The sequence below is a fragment of the Leucoraja erinacea genome, chromosome 1, assembly GCF_028641065.1.
Source record: "Leucoraja erinacea ecotype New England chromosome 1, Leri_hhj_1, whole genome shotgun sequence".
NCBI lineage: Eukaryota > Metazoa > Chordata > Chondrichthyes > Rajiformes > Rajidae > Leucoraja > Leucoraja erinaceus.
This window is the reverse complement of record NC_073377.1, coordinates 15000365-15016625: the sequence shown is the minus strand read 5'-3', so window position 1 is coordinate 15016625 and position 16261 is coordinate 15000365. Positions and strand designations below refer to the sequence as shown.

Here is a 16261-nt window from a genome sequence, read left to right as displayed (position 1 = left end):
AATAGCTAACGGGGTGCCTGGTAGCGTGGAGAGCGGGGTGTAACAGCGAGAGAGAGGGGGCAGATGCGAGTGGAAGATGGGGAGAGACGGTGAGTGGTGGGGGAGAGAGGTTTCAGTTAGACAGACAACCATTGGTAAAGCCTTGGCTCGTTGCTTCTCGGAGAGTCGAGAAAATGTCCTCAATCGAGAGAATGCAACATCAGAACTTCGTTGTCTCGACCGCACTGGAGATTTCCGCAGGGACATGGAACAAATGACCTAAAGTTTGCGTTGAGTGAACGGAGTGTTCTTAACATCCTCACTGTCCTCGTTTTGTGAGAGTGGTTGGATCCCAGGATCGAGGAGTCAGACCCGACAGGTGAGCGGCCTGGTGCCTCTCCGCTCGCCGCTGGTAGAACTGATGCCTCTACTCCCCTGGTCGAGCTCTGCCTCCTTGTCCCCGCTGCTCAGCGGTGGCCGACTAGGATTCCAGAGCATCGCCGATGCCTCACATCAGCTCCTGATCCCCTGCCGCCTGTCCGGATAATGTGACCGACTTTGGTTGAGCTGAAGGGGAGAGGCACCAGCTATCACAGATCGCTCACCTGTCGGGTCTGACTCCTCGATCCCGGGATCCAACCACTCTCACAAAACGAGGACCGTGAGGACGTTAAGAACACTCAGTTCACTCAACGCAAACTTTAGATCATTTGTTCCTTGCGTCCATGGAAATCCCCGCTCCCATCCTTCCCAACCACTGCGCAAAAGTCTAATGTGTAGGAAGTCTAAAGGGTGGTTTTCTGGATGCAGCCAGCGAGGAGGGGAGGCGCCGGCCCCAGCTCGACTCTGCCTGTCCCACCGGCAGGACTGGCAGGGTTGAGCTGGAGTTGGCGCTTCTTTTCCGCGCCGCCTGCGGGCCTGGGCTGCTGCTCCAGTGGGATAAGCTGAGCTGGAGCCAGGTCCTCCGTGCTCCGCCGCTCCCACCAGCCCGTGGCCGCACCGGACAGGACACTTCGGAGGGGATGGGGACGGCCCAGCTGGTGGTTAGTGCCAGATCGCCCACGGCTTGGCCGAGCTGCACTCCGCCCCTACGGTACCTGCTGCCACTTCATCCAGCCGGCGTCTGCCCATCTTCAGCAGGACATCACTGTCAGACTGAGGGTGAGGGGGAGGGCTGCTGGCCATCCCGGGGAGGGGATGGGGACGGGGACGGCACAGCAGCAACAAGAGGGCCCCGACCACAGACCAAACGCAAACCTGCACACAATGCAGCACCACCGTTTCCTAGACTTTATAGGTAGTGACCTATGACCTGGGCATGTGCAGTCGGAATACCGAACTTCGGAATACCGAACTTGGATTGACAACTGTGACTTGGTCTGAGATTTCTTGCACCTTTGTCAGCATTTAGGACTTTCTTAACTACAGAAATGAAGGTGACTGCAGGCCTTGACTTTTAAATATTTAGATTCTTCCAGGCATTACCGTTTTTCATTTAACTGACGGGCCAGCAATTGGTCACTGATGTTATAAACTGTGACCTGTTGGGATCATTGAACTTGGCATGTCTAAAAACAGAGGCTCAAATAGTCTATGAACTTCATCACGTTGATGGACATGATTGGTAGAGTAAGTGGTACTGAAGTTTTTCCTGGAAGAGCTATACAGATGCACAAAAGGAGAAGGCCACCAGTTGGCAGGTCACACATGGCTTTAGATTGTTCATTGTGAATATACCATTCAAGTGCTTTTTATGATCTGAACTGGTCATCGTTATATGCATGGACAGGAATGTGGATCTTTCACTGTGGTTAATGAGATCATCTTTTGCCCTTGAGCTTTTTAACTCTTTTTTTAATCAAAGATGAGCAAAGCAGATTGTTGAGAGGACTATCTTAGATTGGTGATGCAGTCTTAATGATTTGCAGGAACCAGATGAAGCCGAATATATTGTTCTAGATGTTGGAGCCAAATGGTGTTTTGTTTCCTCCCAGCGGTTTTGTCAGGTGCACATTATTTATAGCTGATGATATTAATCCAATGAGTGCCCGTAAGAGATTACAGCCACGAGGTTTGGATATAATTCATAGGAATTTTTTTTCAGAAATATTCTCTTAATAGTCTCTAATAATTCAGATTAATTTTTCAAACTTAATTTTTTGTAATCAATCTTTTTCTAAAGCACCAATATTATTTATTTTAAATAAATTTTGGGCTGCGGAGCCTTCCGCTCTAATGTTGTCTGTTAGTGAGGTCCATCATTTAAAGGAGAGCCGTTCCATTGATTATCGATGTGATGAATTTAATGGCATTGAGCCATTTCAGCTACTTTTCTATTTGTGTTTTCATGCTGTCACAGTTTGACAAATGGCAAAGATATCTACACATCAAGGTTCGGTGAATGTCTCTGTACTATTGGCATTAAAAAAAAATAATTCTGCAATAACATCTTTGTGTGTTCTCTATCTGAAGAGCAGATTTATTTCTCCTGGTCTGGAAGATGTGTAACATGCTATTTTTGGTTGGTTACATTTAGAGATGTTTAACAGCTGTTGTACTCTATCTCAACAGTGTTCTGCATCTGCTCTGTGTTTTCAACGACGAGGTTGACAATGGGAATTCGGTGTGGGAGATTTCAGTAGTGTGCGGCAGTGTGTATTAAAATGCTTTTATACAAAACAAGATGGAATATGGGAGTTGCTATTAATTTATATTTATGTATCGTGAGACTATTTCTGGAGTATTGAGTATTCAATTGAGGAGGCAATGATTATTCTCTCAATATAGAGACGCAGAACAATTTACAAGAATGATACATTCACCGTAATTCATTTCACTGTACTTTATTGTGTGTGTGATGAATAAATCTGATTGATTGATTGACATGGCTAAACTGTAAAACAGATTGCAAAGGCTGAACTACTTTGATTCTCTTGTGCAAAGAAGATTAAGGGTTAATACATTTGATTAACGTTTAATGCAATTGAGTTGTTCAAGATGATAATTGCCATTGATTGGGTAGACAATAGGTGCAGGAGTAGGCCATTCGGCCCTTCGATGTGATAATGGCTGATCATCCCCAATCAGTACCCTGTTCCTTCCTTCTCCCCATATCCTCTGACTCCGCTATTTTTAAGAGCCCTATCTAGCTCTCTTGAAAGCATCCAGAGAACCCGCCTCCACTGCCCTCTGAGGCAAAGAATTCCACAGACTCACCACTCTCTGTGAGAAAAAGTGTTTCCTCGTCTCTGTTCTAAATGGCTTACTCCTTATTCTTAAATAGTGGCCCCTGGTTCTGGACTTCCCCCAACATCAGGAACATGTTTCCTGCCTCTAACGTGTCCAAACCCTTAACAATCTTATATGTTTCAATGAGATTCCCTCTCATCCTTCTAAACTCCAGAGTGTACAAGCCCAGCTGCTCCATTCTCTCAGCATATGACAGTCCCGCCATCCCGGGAATTAACCTTGTAAACCTACGCTGCACTCCCTCAATAGCAAGAATGTCCTTCCTCAAATTAGGGGACCAAAACTGTACACAATACTCCAGGTGTGATCTCACTAGGGCTCGGTACAACTGCAGAAGGACCTCTTTGCTCCTATAGATCTAGAAAAACAGTTTTGTGAGGCAATTGAGGGCAAGAGTTACGGTAGTCATCTAAAATCTGTGATCTGTTTATACCTCAGCCATTTGATGTACTTTCTGTTTGAAACTTTGGTTTGATTTCTTCATCACAATTCCCACTTGGCCCTTTCTGCTCGAAGCAATAAAACACCACTCTCATCAATCCAGTTACAGTGATACTTCATGTTAGGAATCATTTTACTATAGTCATCAAGACGCACCACACAAAAAGGAGCCTTTCGGATCATTGAGTCTGTGCTGACTTTGAGGTTTTTTTTCGTCTATCTTTATTTAATTGCAATAATTTATACAAAATATACTACCTACTTAAACTAATCCAAAGAGTTTGGTTTATTATTTTTACATGGACCACAATATTGTGAAAAGCTTTGTTTGTATGCTTACCAGTCAAATCATTCTCTACGTTAGTACAACCATGCGCCAGTAAGAGTGAAACGATTGTTGGCAATAACGGTAGATCCTTATTTGGGACAGCAGGCAAAGAGTTACCACAGGTTTTTGATATTTTGACCCGTTGAGTTATGCCCCTGTCCCACTTAGGAAACCTGAACGGAAACCTCTGGAGACTTTGCGCCCCACCCAAGGTTTCCTTGCGGTTCCCGGAGGTTTTTGTCGGTCTCCCTACCTGCTTCCACTACCTGCAACCTCCGGCAACCACCTGAAACCTCTGGGAACGGCACGGAAACCTTGGGTGGGGCGCAAAGTTACCAGAGGTTTCCGTTCAGGTTTCATAAGTGGGACAGGGGCATAACTGCACCACATAAATTTTTTAAATTATAATTTCCACCTGGTGAACTCTCCCCACATTCTGCCTCTCGCCCACACATCTGGGGCAATTTACCGTGATAATTAACTTACCAACTTAAATATCTTTGGGATGTGGGAGAACACCAGAGCACTCGGAGAAAAGTACACGCAGTCATTAGGACATTCTGCCAATTAAACACGTCACCCGAGGTCCAGATTAAATCCGTGTCCCTGGCATTGTGAGGCACCAGCTGCATGAATTGTGCCACTGCGTTGCCATGAAATTCTCTCTACCTCCTCTTCAAAATCATTGTTTTCTTTCTGAATTATGCTCCCCAGTTTTGGGCAAGTTACTCTAGCTGGGACTAAGTTAGTGTTTCATATACATTTCACGACAGCTCTTCAGATCATTGATGCATATCATACCAGTGGTCCTTCCACTATTGCTTGAGCAGCACCAAAGTGCACAATTATTCATGTTGGTTATTTTCTTCCTTCTACTAATTTAACACACTGCCGTGCCTTTTTTCAATCCCATGGGCTTCAATTTTGCAAACAAGCCTAAAGTATATTATTAAATGTTTTACTTTGTTTGGAAGTTCTCAAAATAAAACATCAAATGCACATCCTTCATTTGTCAATGTTATCTCATCAAAAAAGGTCTGTCAAGTTAGTTAAGCGTAATTTATCTTTGGATCCATATGTTCTTTATTAGTCTATGCTTGTTCTATTGGGTGCCTAGTTGTTCCTAGAATAGACAGATCTTGGTGGTTTTCTTCGGGGTTTTTTGATAACCAAATTGCAATGAAGTTCAACCTTTCCATTTGTTGTGGTTATAATTAAGAACACTCAGTCACCTTTTGATATAGACAATAGGTGCAGGAGGAGGCCATTCGGCCCTTTGAGCCAGCGCCGCCATTCACTGTGATCATGGCTGATCAATTTTAATACGATGAATTAAGAATTGATTAACTGCCTTCATGGGATGCAAAGCAGGAAGGGTGGTTGTTTTTTCTATATTATTTTGTCCATGTAAATTAATCAGTACATTCTCCTGTGAGAGAGGAGGCAAAGATCCAGGCTTACTATCATTTTCTTGCTGGCATTGTGAAGAAAGAACCTGTATTTGATGCATCTCAGTATTTTTTGTGGTGGGAATGTGTTTCACTGTGTAGATTGCTTTTGGGTTATGAACAGAAGTAGGCTGGGTACAATATCATTCTTGGACACATCACTAATAAAATTATTTCTTTTCAGTGAATAGGAAAAGTAAAAAGTTGGCTAGGTTAAACAAGAAAGAAAACACAACATTATGAAAATGTTAGTATAGAAGTTGGGAGGTCATGTTGTAGTTAAGACATTGATGAGGCCACATTCGTAGTATCGTGGTCACCATGTTATAAAGCTGAAAATGGTGCAGGGAAGATTTACGAGGATGTAACCAGGACTCGAAGCCTTGAGCAATAGAGAGGTTGAGCAGGCTAGGATTCTGTTCCTTGGGATGCACAAGGATGAGGGGTAATTCTATAGAGGCGTACTAAAACATGAGAGGAATAGATTGGGTAAATGCACAGAGTCTCTTGTCCAGAGTATGGAAATCGAGAACCAGAGGACATCGGATTAAGGTAAGGGGGGAAAGATTGAATGGAGACCTGATCTTTTTTACACAAAGGGTGTATGGAACGAGCTGCCGGAGGAGGTAGTTGAGGCAGGTACTATCGCAACATTTAAGAAATGTATAGACAAGTACATGGATAGGATAGGTTTAGAGGGATATGGGCCAAACGTTCTCAAGATTATTTGCTGTAACAAGTTCTAAGTCATTAATCTTTTCAACTTTAAATTTAAATCTGTGCTTATTTACCTGCATTACTTTTAGGGTGAAGACATTACAAAGGAGGAAATAGATATGCTCAGTGATGCTTGCATAAAGTTGCAAGAACAGAAGAAACTACTAACTAAAGAAAAGGAAGAGCTGGAGGAATTAAAGGATGATGTACAGGAATATAATGAGGTATGATTACTCATGCCTTTTCTCCATAAACTGTTCTGCATAAAATTTGGAGTATCCTGTTCAGTTTGGGTCGGCCTAGTGGAGATTTGCATAGGCTTAACATCTGTTGAGTATCAATATTTCAAAATGAGAAGAATTCCTATAGTAGCAGCATTCCCGGCTGCCCAATATGGGCCACTTGCATTCTCAAAAATTTGCAAAGAGCAAGGACACATGCATTACGTCTTAATAGGGGGCATTATGACCGTAAAATGGAGTTACCCGCTTAAGCTGGAAAGAGTGCAGAAAAGATTTAAGGTTATGTTGCCAGGATTCGAGGACCTGAGCTAGAGGGAGAGGTAGGGCAGACTCAGGAGTACAGGGAGGGGTTATATTATGGAGGGGTATAAAATCATGATGGGAATGGACAGGCTGAATGCCCAGGATAAGGGAATCGAGAACCAAGGGGCTTGGGATTAAGATGAGAGGGGCAAGATTTAATAGGAAGCAGAGGGGCTAAATGTGGATAAATGTTACTATCTTAGATGAGGCAACAAATAGATGTGTTTGGCCGAAGGTCCTTTTCCATGCTGTATGACTTAAAAAGTATTAAAGATTAATTTCTTGTTGCTTACCAAGAAATATACCGCACAAGCAGGCTCTAAAATGGTATAGTACATGGCCCAGTATTTATAGGTTAGCTAATGAGCTATCTGATTTTCAATTCTTGTCTTGTAGCCTTGTAGATTGTGCCACGACAAGTGCACAGCCAAATGCATTTTAAATCGTGGTTTCAGCCTCTCCTGCATCCTCGCCCTCCTTTTTCGACAGGGACCTTCAAACACTTCTGGATGAAACTGTTCCCTCTTAATTGTAGAATGACTTTAAATCTTTGCCCTATTAGACCTTGAACCAATAAAAATAAGAACCTCTCTCCACTGTTATTAATTGTTTTTATGACTTTTATGTCTTGATTAAATTTTACCTCGGCCTCACTTTTTAAAAAAAAAAAAAAAAATTATTTCCTTATAGCTTAAAATTCGGCAATGCTGGCAACATTCTTGTACGATTTCCCCCTTCATCTCGGCCAGCATTGTATCTTTTCTTTCTTGTGATTGTCATCACAGGGCACTTACTCTAGTATAACTATTATTTTACATTGTTTGAATATAACCTCCTGTATTATATGCATGGTTCGCCCATCCCAAATGCCTTGTGCTTCTCCAGTCATGGATATCGTTCTGAATATGTTATCTTTCATGCTTTTTTCCATGTGGCCAATATTGAATTTTGTCTCAAACATCTTATTCATGCCTCCACATTTGTCTAATATGTTACATACCAGAATATAAAGGTCCTAAACGGAGCTGACTGGCCCCCAGGTACACAGCATCCAGGTAATTCTCCGTGCCACTGTGTTGGAAGCTCAGATTCCCAGTCGTCAATTTTGAGCCGGTTCCTCGATCAACACTTGCTGCAGACGTGGTCGCAAGGAACCGCAATGGGGTCCACCAGGTCCCGCATCATGCAGCCACGGCACATCACGCCATCCTGCATCCCTACTTTATTTATTCCCAACAACTCCTTTTAAAGACTCATAATAAAGTCATTGACCTGAAATATTAACTCTGCCTCTCATTTCAGAGATGCTTGACCTACTGAGATTATCAGCACTTTTTTGGCCATTGTTCTGAAAGAACTTGCACTTTCTATTATGAATTACTGTTCTTTGTACATTTTTTTTAATATCTTTGGCTCAATATATTGTTGCAAGCCCTTTCTTTGCCTTCCTGCTTGCCATTTATCATTCAACCTTTACTTTCTCTGCAATGGTCTTTCTATAATATTGATCTGCTACCTGATGTGCAAAATGTCTCTAAGCATGGGGCGGTAAACTTTAGAAATTTGACCCTCTGAAAGCAGTACATTCTCAGTTGAAGTATATTCAAGGCTCTGAACAAAAGATTTTTGGACACTAAAAGGATTAGAGGATATGGAGATTAAGTAGCACAAAGTGGACTGGAGGCATTGGGTGGTCAGCCTTGAATATTGCAGCAGTTTCAAGAGGCTTTACGGCCCATTGCTGCTCTTTTCTGAACCTCTTTTTTTTTTTTCTCTCTGTTTTGCTTTGTATTACCATATGCGTTTTGAAAAACACAGAACTTTTGATTTACAAGATCCATTCTTTTTCCTTGTGGGAGCATTGTTGCACTTGCTCTTTCCCTTGTATACCTCCCACTGCTCTGATTTACTTTCAAGTAGCATTTCCTTGGCCACTTTTTGTTGAATCTCATCACAGCCAAATATAATGGTCTCTTTTCAAACCAGAACTTCCCTCTCTGTCAATCTGTCCTTTCTCATTGTGACATAAAATTCAGCTGATTGCAATCACTACCACTAAAATACCTTTTCAACTGATCAGCTACTTGTACTAAAACTATGCCAGGAAGTGCTTTCTCTGGTTTCGAAAAAAGTTTCCCCAAATGCACTGTAAACATTCTAGTCTCCTTCTAATTCCCGATTTGATTTTTATCTGTGCTACCATCAAGATAATTCACGCTTCCTCCTTCTATCTAGCTTTTCATACATATGTCGTCCTCTTTCTTCTCCACCCCCTTCCCTCTTGTGCTTCGGTGCAAAGCCTTGCCTCATTTGATCATTTGGTTTTGGCCCTTTTAATCAAGTTTGTACGTAGCCCATTTTATTTTTGTTTAATCCCTTCTATTCGGTCAGAAAAGCGCTTTAACCCAATGAACTGCTATTCGTATCCTCATATTCCAATAATAGTTATGTTATTATTTACAAATGTGTACCTCACCTCAGTTCATCTGCTTGATTTATTACTCAATTCAAACACTAATTTCAGCCTTGCTTCTCTTCCTTCTGAATCTATGTTGTTGCCCTTCAAGCTGGTCTAAACCTTCCATAATATCACTAGCAAATCACTCTGTGGTCTGAAGAAGGGCTTCGGCCCGAAACGTTGCTTATGTCCTTCGCTCCATAGATGCTGCTGCACCCGCTGAGTTTCTCCAGCTTTTTTGTGTGCCTTCGATTTTCCAGCATCTGCAGTTCCTTCTTAAACACTCTGTGGTGTTATTGGCCCTGATTGTGTGAGAAACAACTCCACCAATATCTCTGCATCCAGAACTAACCTCACTGTTTCAGAATCTATAGCATTCTCTTGCACCCGCCCTGCTAGATCTGCATGCACTTTTAGTATATTATTATTTTTTTTTTTAGATACTCTCGAGCCAGGTTCATAATTAGAGAGTCACAGAGTGATATTGTGTGGAAACAGGCCCTTCGGTCCAACTCGCACACACCAGCAAACAATGTCCCAGCTGCACCAGTCCTGCTAGCCTGCGCTTGGTCCTTATCCCTCCAAACCTGTCCTATCCATGTACCTGTCTAACTGTTTCTTAAACAATGGGATAGTCCCTCAATTACCTCCTCTGGCAGCTTGTTCCATATACCCATCACCCTTTTATGTGAAAAAGTTATCCCACTGATTTCTATTAAATCTTTTCCCCTTCATCTTGAATCTATGTCCTCTGGTCCTCGATTCCCCATCTCTGGACAAGAGTGTGCATCTGCCTGATCTATTCCTCTCATGATTTTGTACACCTCTATAAGATCTCCTCTCATCCTCCTGTGCTCCATGGAATAGAGACCCAGCTTACTCAACCTCTCCCTAAAGCTCACACCCTCTAGTCCTGGCAACATCCTCGTAAATCGTTTCTAAACCCTTTCAAGCTTGACAATATCCTTCCTATAACATGGTGCATAGTTCAGTTATAACATAACTGAACACAATATTCTAAATGCGGTCTCGCCAACTTCTTATACAACTGCAAGATGACATCCCAACTTCTATACTCAATACTCTGACAAATGAAGGCCAAAGTACCAAATGCCTTTTTGACCACCAGATCTACCTGTGACTCGACCTTCAAGGAACCATGCACCTGTACTCCTAGACCCCACTGCTCTGCAACACTACCCAGAGGCCTACCATTTACTGTGCAGGTCCTGCCCTTGTTCGACGTCCCCAAATGCACCACCTCACACTTTTCGGAACTAGATTTCATCGCCCACCTGGCCAATCGATCCAGATCCTGTTGCAATCGTTCACAACCATCTTCACTAACGTTTGTATCATCAGCAAATCTGCTAATCTTGCCCTGTATGTTCTCATCCAAATCGTTGATGTGGATGACAAACAGTAAGGGGCCCAGCACCAAACCCTGAGGCACACCACTGGTCACAGGCCTCCAGTCCGCCATCACCCTCTGCTTCCTTCCATGGAGCCAATTTGCTATCCATTCAGCTATCTCTCCTTGGATCCCATGTGATCTAACCTTCCAGAGCAGCCTGCCATGCGGCACCTTGTCGAATGCCTTACTGAATCCATGTATACAACATCTGCAGCTCTGCCCTCATCAACCTTTTTGGTTACGTCTTCAAAAAAATTAGTCAGATTTGTGGGACATGACCTCCCACGTACAAAACCATGCTGACTATCTTTAATCAGCCCTTGCCCATCCAAATGCCTGTATATCCTATCTCCAGTAACTTACCAACTACAGATGTTAAGCTCACCGGCCTATAGGTCGCAACATTTTTCCTGCAGCCCTTCTTGAAAAGAGGCACAACATTTGCCACCCTCCAGTCTTCCAGCACCGCTCCTGTATTTAAGGACGACTCGTAAATTTCAGCCAGGGCTCCCTCAATTTCCTCTCTAGTTTCCCTCGGTGTCCTCAGATACTGTTCTCTCGATTTTCATATTTTGTATCTGTTTGTGCCGTTTTTTTAATTTGTTTTATCCCAGGCATTGAGATCGTGTTGCATGTGTTCCTTGTGTTCCCTTGAAGGGTTTGGAGGAGATCATGAAGGAATTATCTAAGACTGGCAAGGAAACAGATGTGGAGGAGTCCAAAGCAAGCAAACGATTAACCAAGAGAGTAAACAGGATGATTGGTCGAATTGGCACGCTGATTGGTGAGCTGGAAGCCGGCAAAGAGATGCTGGATGGTCAATTGGGCAATGGCATAATACCACCTGATGGGTATGTGGATATTACACTGGATAAATATTTTACTTCATGCTATTTATTATGATCTTAATTTCAAGTTTAAATTCCAAAAAAAATGTGTGCCTATTTAAAAAATATATAACAAATGTAAAACTCCAATTATTCTGTTAAACAAATTAAATTATGCTGGCGTCCATGCAGACTGCAAACTAATGCAGTTTTAATATTCTCTCCATGATATGTTTGGAGAATCGGCTAAGTTGGAAGCAGATTGCAGGGAAGACGCAACTTCACATTCATTTGGGGTCATGGTTTTTGGAATACGCTATGGAAATAGATGCTGTGAGGTGATTTGTTTTCTGAAGTGTCTTCAGGGGAGGCACAGTGGTGCAACTGGTAGAGCTGCTGCTTCAGAATGCCAGGGACCTGGGTTCGATCCTGACCGTGTGTGATGTCTGCGTGGAGTCTGCACATTCCCCCTGTGCTGTGTGGGTTTCCTCTGGGTGCTCTGGTTTTTCTCCCACATTCCAAAAATGAGTGGGTTTGTAAATTGTGTAGCTTGTAAGCTTGTTTAAACATAGAGAAGGAATCGTGTGTTTTAATTATTTTCCATAACCCTTCTATCCACCAAGGTAAAACAACAGTTAAAATTATAAAATATATAAAAATACTGTTCTTCAGGGCTGGTAGCTTACTGAGCATCTGCAATCTTGTAATGGAAAATGCATTTGGAAGTCCACCATTTAAGATTCTAATGCATGTTCCCTTGCCTTGCCCTCGTGGCAAGTTGAGATTCATTTTAATAGCTTCCTATATACTGTTGTATTTCACCTATAGGGACCATCTCATCACCATCAATGAATTGATCAGTGCAATGAAGCAGATCCAGAATATACCACAGCACAAGTTGCAGAAGATTGCTGAAACACTTGATGAAAATAAAGATGGAAGGATTGATATCAATGATGTAATTAAAGTAAGTTCAAAATCAGACTCTTTCATATCATTCTAAACGTTTAACATACTAATATTTGTGGGGGGTTTTAAATGGGGGGTATATTTTATTTTCAACATTAGTCTCAAACACAAGAATTGGGAGGAACATTTTTTCGTGGTCGTGAATCCTTATTATCCGAGTTGCCCTGATTTTGTTTATCAAATGTAGATCTATTTGTATTAGTATTTTTCAATTCATCTTTAGAAAGGGGTAAATAACTCATTTCAGTTCTTTAAGTCATCCTATTAAATCAAAAATCCTTGGAAGGACAACACATATGTATATGTGTTATTTGAGGACTATCGATGTTTTAAATAGCTTTGAAATAAGAATGGAGTATCTTGATCACAATTGACTTGCAGAGGTCACTTGCCCCTTAATTTGGAAATTATAATATCATAGATTTTGCTTATGACTGTCATTGTTCAGTTGCTGCTTTTTTTGTCTAAACACCTAGTTCCTGTCGCCATCTTACCATGAAAGAGGACTAGTCCTTTGTTATTTACTAAGCAGTTAAGTGTGATGTTCCAATGTAGCCTTTTGTTCAAGGCCATTATTAGCAGCTAAACGTCAGTTGTTGTTTGCTTTCGATATGCAGAGATTTCTTGTGCTCTTTTAATAGTATGAAGTCTGTTCCTTGTTGTTCATAAGCTGTTGCAAGATCAATGACATAAAATTATACTCAGAACAAGCAGAAGCGCTTAGCGCTGTCACCTCATTCACCCTGAATACAGATTAAGCAATGGCTTAATGGCAGCAATCCAGTGGCTATGACATCCACCAGTGTGACGTAGTCCAAAAGACTGGTCATGGTGCACATTAATTCCACCCTGCCAGGCAGCTTTTATCCACTGCAATTTGCCTGCCACCGCATCAGGTTCATGTTAGATGCCATCTCCCTGATCCTATACACATTGCTGGAACATCTCGATAACAAGAACACCTATATCAGACTGCTATTTATTGACGTAGCTTTGCCATTAACATCTCCAAACTCCTGAAACTAGGAGTCGGGCACCCTCCTCTTCTACTGGATCCTTGATTTCCTGACCCATAGACCACGATAAGTGAGGATAGGCAACAAAACATCCTCCATGATAATTCTCCAGCCCGTTGGCATATGACACCACGTTAGTGAGCTTAATCTCAAACAATGATGAAATTGAGTACAGGAAGGAGAGAGAGAGCTTGGTAACGTGATGCCAAGAAGACAGCCCCTCCCTCGATGTCAGCAAGACCACGGATCTTGTAATTTACCTCGGGAAGCAAAGCAAACTCAATCAGCTTCAATGGTGCTGTAGTGGAGATAATAGAACGCTTTTTATCCCGGGCCAACTACATTGAAGCTACAGCCAAGAAAGAAAGCAGACCAATGCCTCTACTTCCTCAAAAGACTTGGGGAATTTCAGCACGTCTCCAAAGTTTCTTACCATCTGCTCAGCATTCCTCCTTCTGTAACTCCTTGCACAATTGAGGCTGTATCCATTCACAGCAGCTGAGAAATGCAAGTTATTTAGCCATGTCTAATTCTTCTGTCGGTGGATTGTCAATTCTCAGTGGTGTTTATTAACTATAGAAAGCATCATATTGTGATGCATCACGGCTTGGTTAGGCAACAGATCTATCCAAGATTGCAAGAAGCTGCAAAGCATTGTGGATGTAGCCCAGTTCATCACAGAGTAGCCTCCCCATCAGCTACTCCATCCACACTTTACGCTGCCATGAGAAATTCACCAACATGATCAAGGACCTTTCACCCCAGTATTACCCACTTCTCACCTCATTAGACAATTGAAAACACATGCCACCAGATTCAGGAATAGTTTCTTCCCTGCTGATAGCAAACTACTGCTCCTTCCTCCCATAAACCAGCATGTAGTCCCAATCTTCCAAATTGCCTGAGCTTGGACTTTTGTCTGTAACTTTAATGCTATTAATGCAACAATATTCTGCACTCTAGTGTTATTCTCCACCTGTTGTACTTGTGTATAGTTTAATGGTACAGCATGATTTCATGATAGCACGCAAACAAAGCTTTTCAATATATCTTGATGCACGTGACAATTATAAACCAATACCAATGCCAAAAAAGTATATCTTCCAGGTCCCACACTTTCAAAAATAGACAGACCAGTTCAGTCCTTCACATCTATTTATCGATTCATAATCCTCAGGACTACCTCAGAAAAAAACTGCCTGGACTAGGAAATGATTCCAGTTCTGTTACTGGTTACAACAGATAATCCTCCAATATTTTCGCCGCTTCCAACGGGATCCCAGCACAGGCCAGATCTTCCCATTCCCTCCTCTTTCGGCTTTCCGCAGAGACCGCTCACTCCGTAACTCCCTGGTCAATTCGTCCCTTCCCACCCAAACCCCGGGTACTTTCCCTCCCAGGAAATGCTACACTTGGCACTTTACCTCCCCCCTTGACTCCATCCAAGGACCCAAGCAGTCTTTCCAGGTGAGGCAGAGGTTCACCTGCACCTCCTCCAATCTCATCAATTGGATCTGCTACTCTAAGTGTCAGCTGCTCTACATCGGTGAGACCAAGCGTAGGCCTGCCGATCACTTCGCCCAGCACCTCTGTTCGGTTCGCACTAACCAACCTGATCTCCCGGTGGCCATGTACTTCAACTCTTCTCCCCCCCCCCCCCATTCCGAATCCAAGCTTTCTGTCCTGGGCCTCCTCCATGGCCAGAGTGAGTCCCACTGCAAATTGGAGGAGCAGCACCTTCTATTTCGTTTGGGCAGTTTACACCCCAGCGGTGTGAACATTGACCTCTCCAATTTCAGGTAGTCCTTGCTTTCTCCCTCCTTCCCCTCCCCTCCCAGCTCCCCTTCCCAGACAGAAGAAGAATTGAACATGTCCAGATAGCTTACACTTCTCAGCTGCTGTGAATGGATACAGCTTCATACCATGCAAGGAGTTACAGAAAAGGAATGCTTCAGTTTCCCAGCAGCAGCCTATCTAAGGCCAAGCAAAGCTTTCAACCTTTCATAAGCAGGTGCTTTTATTAGTTGTATTTTTGGAGTTTTATTTGCTCTGTGCTTTTGAACATCAATAGATTTTAACAAGTACTCTGCACAGCCTCAACAGATGTTATCTGTCTTTGGCTTCTGAAAGTGCTGTGTTGATGCAGCTGTTTCAAGTATGGATGAAACATGGAATATGTCAAAGAAAAGTGCTGCTTCCAGAGTTGTCTGAGCAACTGTGTGTTACGAAACTCTACTCAACACATGTTTAATTTAAGTAGAAATATGGAACTGCAGATGCTGGTTTATAATAATGTAAAAACACCATGTGCTGGAGTAACTCAGCACGTCAGGCAGCATCTCTGGAGGAAAAGAATGGAAGAGTTTCACGTCGGGACCCTTCTTCAGACCGAAAAGGATGTATGTTTATGAGAAGAGTGTTTATATATAGTCCCCCCCATTTCAGGGCACCATAATGTTTGGGACATTGGTTCACAGGTGTTTGTAATGGCTCAGGTGTGTTTAATTGCCTCCTTAATGCCGGTATAAGAAATCTCTCAGCACCTCGTCTTTCCTCCAGTCTTTCCATCACCTTTGGTAACTTTTATAGCTGTTTATCAACACGAGGACCAAAGTTGTGCCAATGAAAGTCAAAGAAGCCATTATGAGACTGAGAAACAAGAATAAAACTGCCAAACCTTAGGCTAACCAAAATCAACTGTTTGGAACATCATTAAGACAAAAGAGCACTGGTGAGCTTACTAATCGCAAAGGGACCAGCAGGCCAAGGAAAACCTCAACAGCTGATGACAGAAGAATTCTCTCTATAATGAAGCAAAATCCCCAGACACCTGTCCGACAGATCAGAAACACTCTTCAGGTGTTTATTTG

The 16261-nt window shown here is 42.6% G+C and overlaps 1 protein-coding gene across 2 annotated transcripts in view; it reads left to right on the top strand.

Annotated features, from left to right (window-relative positions):
* Positions 1 to 16261, top strand: part of letm1 (leucine zipper-EF-hand containing transmembrane protein 1) — a 79101-nt gene that overhangs the window by 59405 nt on the left and 3435 nt on the right. For both annotated transcript variants that reach the window (XM_055654029.1, XM_055653958.1), the window contains 3 exons: positions 6252 to 6386; positions 11237 to 11430; positions 12235 to 12373. In XM_055654029.1, the coding sequence (XP_055510004.1) occupies positions 6252 to 6386; positions 11237 to 11430; positions 12235 to 12373 (468 nt within the window). The remainder of the gene's footprint in view (positions 1 to 6251; positions 6387 to 11236; positions 11431 to 12234; positions 12374 to 16261) is intronic.